General features: G+C 41.8%; 1 protein-coding gene across 4 annotated transcripts in view; it reads right to left on the reverse strand.

The window, feature by feature from the left end:
- IGSF5 (immunoglobulin superfamily member 5) overlaps positions 1-4,248 on the reverse strand; it is an 84,286-nt gene extending 80,038 nt beyond the window's left edge. For all 4 annotated transcript variants that reach the window (XR_003094304.1, XR_003094305.1, XM_014520400.2 and 1 more), the window contains exons 1-2: positions 3,885-4,248; positions 654-732 (exon numbers count right to left, since the gene is read on the reverse strand). Coding sequence is in view for 2 of the 4 variants with exons in the window: in XM_014520400.2 (XP_014375886.1) it covers positions 654-711 (58 nt within the window). In the remaining 2 variants the exon portion in view is untranslated. The remainder of the gene's footprint in view (positions 1-653; positions 733-3,884) is intronic.
- Positions 4,249-7,273: the final 3,025 nt, after the last annotated feature.

Genomic DNA, 7,273 nt, shown 5'->3' on the forward strand with positions numbered 1-7,273 from the left:
AATTATAACATCTCCTGCTGCTTTCCAGTGAGATTTTCCTTCATGATGTGTTATTTCACCAAGCGGCAGAAAGGGAGGAGGAGGGGAGTTGCTGCAAGCTCAGGGAAGGGAATAGGAAAGGATACTTTCTTCTTTTAAAGGAGGGATGTTATAATCCCCACATCTCTTCTTAACCTAACTGGTACTAACCCCTTAATAGTACAAAATAATGATGTATTGTCATGCTTGAAATATAAACTAAGCCATTCCCAGAACTTTTAAAACGTTGAGAAATCTAAAAAGGTCTGTAGGGGTCATTATCAATGCTTTAAAATGATTCTATAGAAGGGGTGTCAAGCTAACAGCCAACATGGCTGGTAGAGGGGTTGGGCAAGCAGGGACACAGCCTGCAAAGGAAATCTGGAGAATAGACCCCCATTGGCCACATCTGTCAGCAGCTGGGGCGGGGAGGGGGGGAAGTGACAGCTGTATTAACCCACAGCACTGCTGTTGCTGCACACACCACCATTTACCCACAACTGCATCTGGATCTGGGCAGCAAGTTGTCCTGCAGTCCAGATCTGGCCGGGGTGGTGGGGGAAGGAGGTGAGGTGAATTCGGTCTATAAACTGTATCCATTATGAGTAATTTCTTGAATTGTAAGAGTGTCCTACCTGTTAGTGAAACAAAGAGAGTGAAAGAGACCAGAATGAATTTCTGCAGGCTATCCATTGGAGCATTTTTTCCTCAGCCCTAGGATAAAAAAAGGCATCCAGCAGTCATTGTATAGTTAAAAAGGATCTGCATGACTTGAATTGCTAAGGAAAACAGTAACGTGTTGCTACTAGTTTTACAAGACACTGCAATATAAGAAACTGTCCCTGGATGTCTGTGCTACATGCATGTTAAGATTCAGTGTGCCAGGGAAGGCCTTTCAGCATTACAAAAATAATCATGCGTGGGTGGGAAGACTAATTCCTAGTTGACTGCAATTATATGTGTTCTCAGAGTACATCTTCCATGCTGCCGGTAGCCTGCTGGCAGACTAAAGAACTCTGTGTTCAATCACTTATTGTCATTTAAAATAATTGCACTGAGCCTGAGTAATTCTTTCCAATGCAAAGAGGAGAAAACTGCACCACTGCATAGGAATGCAGTGTGGGATGACACTTCCCACATAAGGCAACTACCCAACCTTATCTCTGCCCACACAGGGATGCCAAGAGGGGCTGGGAACACGTCAGAGTATTTTATTTTGCTTTTCAAAAAACAATGTTGTTTTCTTTCTAAGCACAAAATCATTACTCTTATTCAGCCAATTCAAGAAGATTTGCAGAATTGTGTGACATGTTACTGATCCTGAAATGAACAGCTACAGAAAGACCTACCACACAGGCTGCCTCTTCAGGTGGCTACATGTATGATCTGAATTAAAGAGGATGTGCTAAAATAACTTCTCTATATTTTACTCAAGTCCATAAAGTCAACTACATCTAAAGCCCCCAAATAAAATATCATATTATTGGCATTTGAAGGAGGCAAAGTAAAGGTCATATGGGAGCTTTATCGAAGAAGCATCACCCAACATCTGCATTCCAGTTTCCTAACATTGTTGGTTTGTTTGTATTATGCAATTCATATAAGAAATATTGGGGAATTAAGTCTTATATTCGAGGAAGAGTTAAGAGCAAAGGACACTTCTGTGGCCACAACATTTCCCTGTTAACAGTGTTTTACGTTTGCATAAATGTTATTTTGGGGCACCAAAGCCCTGAATATGGAAGGTGTACAAATGCCTAGCAAGCAGTGAACATTTTGGTTTACCCACAGCAACTATGTCCTTTATTTTTCATAGAAAAAGTAGAAGTACAGTAAAATTAAATGAGTAAAATTTGCATGGCTATTTTGTTCCTCTTGAACAAGTAGAGTACCTCACTGATTTACATTAAGGACCTGCCTTTAAAGATTCTGTATTAAATGCCAAAAAAAACAATTTTCTGATCATACAAGTGTGGAAATAGCACATGTCTGCTGGGATTAATTCATAGCATCTAAAAGGTTCAGACACCTTAAAGGAATGTATGGAATGTGGCACCTTTCCCCACACTAAATATTTGTGCTGTAGTTTAGTGTTTCAGGAAAGTACAAACCCTGAAACCAGGCCCTTCCATGTTGAACAAGAAAACAAACACAGAGACTTTTTCTGTTACTATAATTGTACTGTAAAAACTACGACAATCATTTTTTTAACAATTAAAAATCTTCAACAAGAGTTTTGGGTTGTGAGGTTGGGGGGGAAATTGTGTTTTGAAAGCATTCCATCTCACATTAGTGCATGCTTGCTCTCACATTTTGGGTAGTAAAAAGTCTGTTTTATGCAGCTGAAAAGGAGAGGTTCCAGTTTAGAATACAATAGAATTTCTCCAGGTTTGATTCTGGCCTTGCAAATTCTGATTATTTTACATGCAATGGTCTTTAGCATTAATAGATGTAATATAGGTAAATCCTCAGGCAGCAAATCTATATCTTTCACTTTCATAGGGACTTAGGAGCATAAAAACATAAGGCAATCATGCCATATATTTCCATTAATTTATTTGTACCCAGAGCTAAATGATTTTTTTTTTAATTGAGAGTAATAAATTTACCAAAAAATGCAGTTTGGGGAAATGATAATTTTGGTTTGGGGGGGGTGGGAATGAAGCTTTTCATTTCAAAACTGTTCTCATAGAACAGTTGGAAGGGTGAAACTGATTATATTTTAATGCATGGAGATAAAAAAATGATTAAATAATTTCAAATCTAAAACATTTCAAATTTGGATGAACAGAATGTTTCAGATTGACCTAAAATGATTTTTTTTAATGTTCAGCTATGGTGTTTCACTATTCTCATAGCTATATGGGCAACCCATACAAATAAAATATTTCATAGTTTTCAAAAGAATAAATTTAGCACTAAATTTGTGGGCTTTGTAGATGCTGAGACTGTTTCTCCACATGTTAAATTCAGAGGAAAAGGCTAGGGGTATCCTCACTCTGGTCGCCTGCATTTGTATATAAATTAAATCCAGCCTGATTCTCGGTTACCATGCATTTATTAACATCAGTGCAAATGCTCCCATTGCAGTTTTGTGGCATGTACACCCAGTTTGCACTCCATGTCTACTGAGGTAAATGCCTCTACAATGTCCAGAACAATGGAGGATCAAGGCTAAATGAATATTAATTAGGAATAAACATTAAACTTGAACGCAATTTTTTAAAGTTCTGTGTCAGCAACTGGTTGTAAGGTAATATTAGCTTATGAGATATCAGGATCTTCCTTGTTGCTCCATGAATAACAAATGAATACATGTAATGTGAAAATCACACAGGGAGCACTAGGGCTTCAGTCCTGCGCTGACCCCAGATGTGGAATGACCCTTGAGCATTTATAGAACCCTACTCTATAGTCACTGGGGCTCCCTGTGTTCTGTTCTATAGAGGATATTCTGTACACTAATCACCATAGTTTCCAAGTGGTTCCCAGGACACTTAAAGTGACTAGTATTTACAGACACTGACACGCTCATGCACTTCTTTTAACAGGCCGAGGGCCTAAGTTAAAGCTGACAAGTGAATGATAGAATAATATACTATCATACTTTCCAGGTCCCATATGTGACTGTGCATAGTGTGTGTGTATATATATATATATATTTATTTATTTATTTTAAAGCTATAGGTGGTAATACACCGGGAAAAACAAAACCCTTCCTCAGATGCCATTTCAAGCATAAGGAAGTGTGTTTTGAAACCAGTTTAGCTTGATTCCTATTATTTGATTTGATTTCCTTCGAAAAATCCATTATAAAATCAGTAATCCACATTAAAACAGTAAAAAGAGACTGAATCTTTTCTTACCTTTTTATTTGAAGATCGCCTTGTAAAAGTCTTAGATATGTTCCTAGGTTTTCTCACGCAAACAATCTTTTTTTCTGTGGCAGACAACTTTTCATCCACAGCTTCAGTTAACTCTCAAAAGTGTTAGCTTCTCTTTATGATTTGGCTGGAAGATCTTAAAAGTATTTGTATGTAATTTTTGCTTGCTGGGTCTTTCATGCCTGTGCCTTGCAGTGACATTGTATTTTATGATAAGATAAGGCTCCATTCCAAAACCAATGTGCAGAGTCCTTCATTAATAATTAACAAAAAGAATGAAGTAATCACCTATGGTGTAGAGAGAGGTAGTTAGCCATGTTAGTCTGCAGTCAGACAGGAAGCAGAATAGAAATGCAGCTTATAAACCAATAAGAGATGTATACGCTTTTGTGAGCAAGTGTTTACTTCATCACGTGTTATGATAAGACATGCGCAGAGCAGGTCTACGAGTATGAATGAATAAGCCCAAGCCTATGGTTTAGTTAGACAAACAAACTTTACATAAATCTGACCTGAGAAGTTAGGCTGGTGATAACACCGATTGCCATAACTAAGCATTGCTCAGTTACTCTGTCTAGTGTTGAAATTTCAGATCAGTTCAATGTGAAGACTAGCACTCATTGTAATTATTTTATAACACTGAAAATATTACATTTTAATACCTAAATTGTTCTCTTTACCGCACTGCTATAAATCCAGGATCAGCCTATTGATTTGTGGAGGTTTACATGATTTACATTGAGCTAACAGAGAATAGAAATTGGCGTTATTTAAAGAGCTGGTCAGGAAATATCATTTAAAACCTCCTTCCTCCCCCAACAGGATTATGCAGCTTTCAAAATCCAAAAAATTTAAAAAACAATTTTTGCTGAAATCTTCATTGTGTGTCAAGAAATACTCTCTAAAATATTTAGTTTCAGGTTGGGGTCACCCCAGTCAAAATATTATATTTTGGTTTGTTTGAATCAAATGAAACCATTTCAAGTCAATCTGCTTTTAATATGTGTTCACCTACACTGCCACAGTTCCTCCTGGCAGTTGTAGCTGGGTTGCCTAATGTCTCCATTCTGCTCTGTGGGTTGCACTTTCATGATGCATCATGATTTCTGATCTGGTTGAACTCAGGTGGTGCATGATGAGAGTCACATATTCAGTGCATCAAAGAGCAGGCCAGGTTCAGGTCTCTACAGGAATGTAGGCCTTTCTTAGTTGAATAGAGTAACATCTAACATAGGGGTAGGCAATTAATTGAGTCCACAGCCCACGTATGTAATTTTTCTGAGCTGTTGTGTGCCCCTCCCCCCACACACAACAATTTACCAAAACTACCTATGTAGGATGGGGCGGTGGGTGGGAAGCAATGGTCAGGAGTAGGCAGAGTGAGTAAGGCTGGGATCATGGAGCAGAGTCATGAGATGGTGACAGCCCAGAGCCAGGGCCCGGGGCAGAGCACCAATCCACTGCTCACACACCTCTGCAACAGGCACCAGTTCCATGGATAGGGGTGTGGAGGGAGTGGATTATGGCTCTGCCCCAGCCCTAGCCCCAGCTCTGGCCCTGGCCCCATGCTGTTGCCACCCAAGGTCCCAGACCCAGCCCTTCACACACCTGCCTGCCTGCCCATGGCCCTATCCTGTCTGCCTGCCCATTTGTGTCCCAGCTGTTCTCCATGGACAGTGTGGGGCCAGAGCTATGGCAGAGCCATGATCTGCTCCCTGCACACCCTCGTCCATGGAGCTGGCTCCTGTCACAGAGGTGTGTGGACAGTGGATCACAACTGTACCCCAGGCACCAGCCCCAGTCCCACACTGTTACCACCCCAAAATCCTGGGGTCTCCCCACCCTCAGTCACCTGTCTCACTCTTGGACACTGCTCACTGCTTACCCATGGCCCCATCCCAGCTGCCTGGCCAAGCACCCTGCCTTTGCAGTCCTGCCCCTCAGTGCTGGGTGTGGGATGGAGGGGCCAAGGTGCCCACACAGAGGAGTTGGGTCCAACAGCGGTAACCAGAAGGAACCACCGCCACCAGAGCTGCCAGGAAATTGAGTCTGGCTGCCATGCCGCCCCATCCCCATTGTGTGCCCAGAGGCGGTGGGACCAGCCACATATGCCACAGCCCAAGCTGTCTGGGTCAGGCAGGACTAAGGGACCCACTATGGGCCAGACAAAATCCCCTCAGTGAGCCAGATCCATCCCATGAGCCATCTTTTGCTCACCCCTGATTTAACACAAAGAGAAATGGAGGGCTAAATCCTGTTTTACCTTTAAGCGCCACGCAAGCTCAATTGTTGGCACTTATACAGAATTTAGATTCTGTTTGTACTTGCATAACTAAGCTAGTCCTTTCAAAACATGTTAAGCCTTCTAAACTTGGCCTGTCCGGGCTTTGGAGTAGAAGAGAATCATGTAGAAGATGTGAACAAGTCCCAAAAGTTTAGTCACAGAAAAAACACAACTAGCAAATATTTACCACTGGAGGGGGAAAGCCCTCATACCTTTTAGCCCTAAGTAGGACACTACCTAAACCCTTCTCTTTTTGAAGCTGACAAGCCAGGAGCATCAATGGTACAACCAGAACATGGGCAGTCAGGGCTTGACCCTAGAGGATCACAACCCAAGTGATCAGGTGAATAGACAAGATCAAGAAGTAAGTGTCACTACGCAAGAGAATCTGAGGCAGGTAGTTGTACAAAACTTGAGACATGAGTAATCATCAAACTAAAGCCAGGAGCCAGCTTTCAGAACACAGGGGTTTAACCTGCAGCCTGGAGCAAAAGGAGAAGGAGCCAGCAAGTGAGCCTAGAACAAAAGAGTCTGGACCAAAATTTGAAACAAGAAGTCAGCGGGCAAGAACTAGGAACCAACAAGATGAGAGCAAGAACAGGAATAGAGTGATGGTCAGGAAGCCAGGGAATTAGGAAAATGTGGGCAGGAACCAGGAAATTAAAGACAGGGCCACAGCAGTCTGGAGCTAGACAGAAACACTTGTCCTGTACAGTAACTTGCTGGGCAATGAAAGAGCTGATGCTTGAGGTATCCATGCCCATTGCAAGCAGCTGGTAGACAGGCCCATTCAGGTAACCAGAGCCAGCTGAGGGCAATTTAGCTATCCTGCTGCCCTGACTCCTAACAAGGAGAGAAAGATATTTGGGACCAGGAGGGAAAAACAAGCCAGAAGGAGGGTGAATCAGGATGGAAACAAATGTCATTCATTGCCTTTATGCCACCATAACAATTTCTATAGCAGCACAAAGACTAAGCAAACCAATGTCCATGACCTTTGTTGTGCCACATGCCCAAAATGTGTGGGCATGACAAAGGTGCCATTAATCTGTGCTGCTATTTAGCAGCAGTCTCCTGTTTGTGGGTA

The sequence above is a fragment of the Alligator sinensis genome, unplaced genomic scaffold (assembly GCF_000455745.1).
Source record: "Alligator sinensis unplaced genomic scaffold, ASM45574v1 scaffold424_1, whole genome shotgun sequence".
Lineage (NCBI taxonomy): Eukaryota > Metazoa > Chordata > Crocodylia > Alligatoridae > Alligator > Alligator sinensis.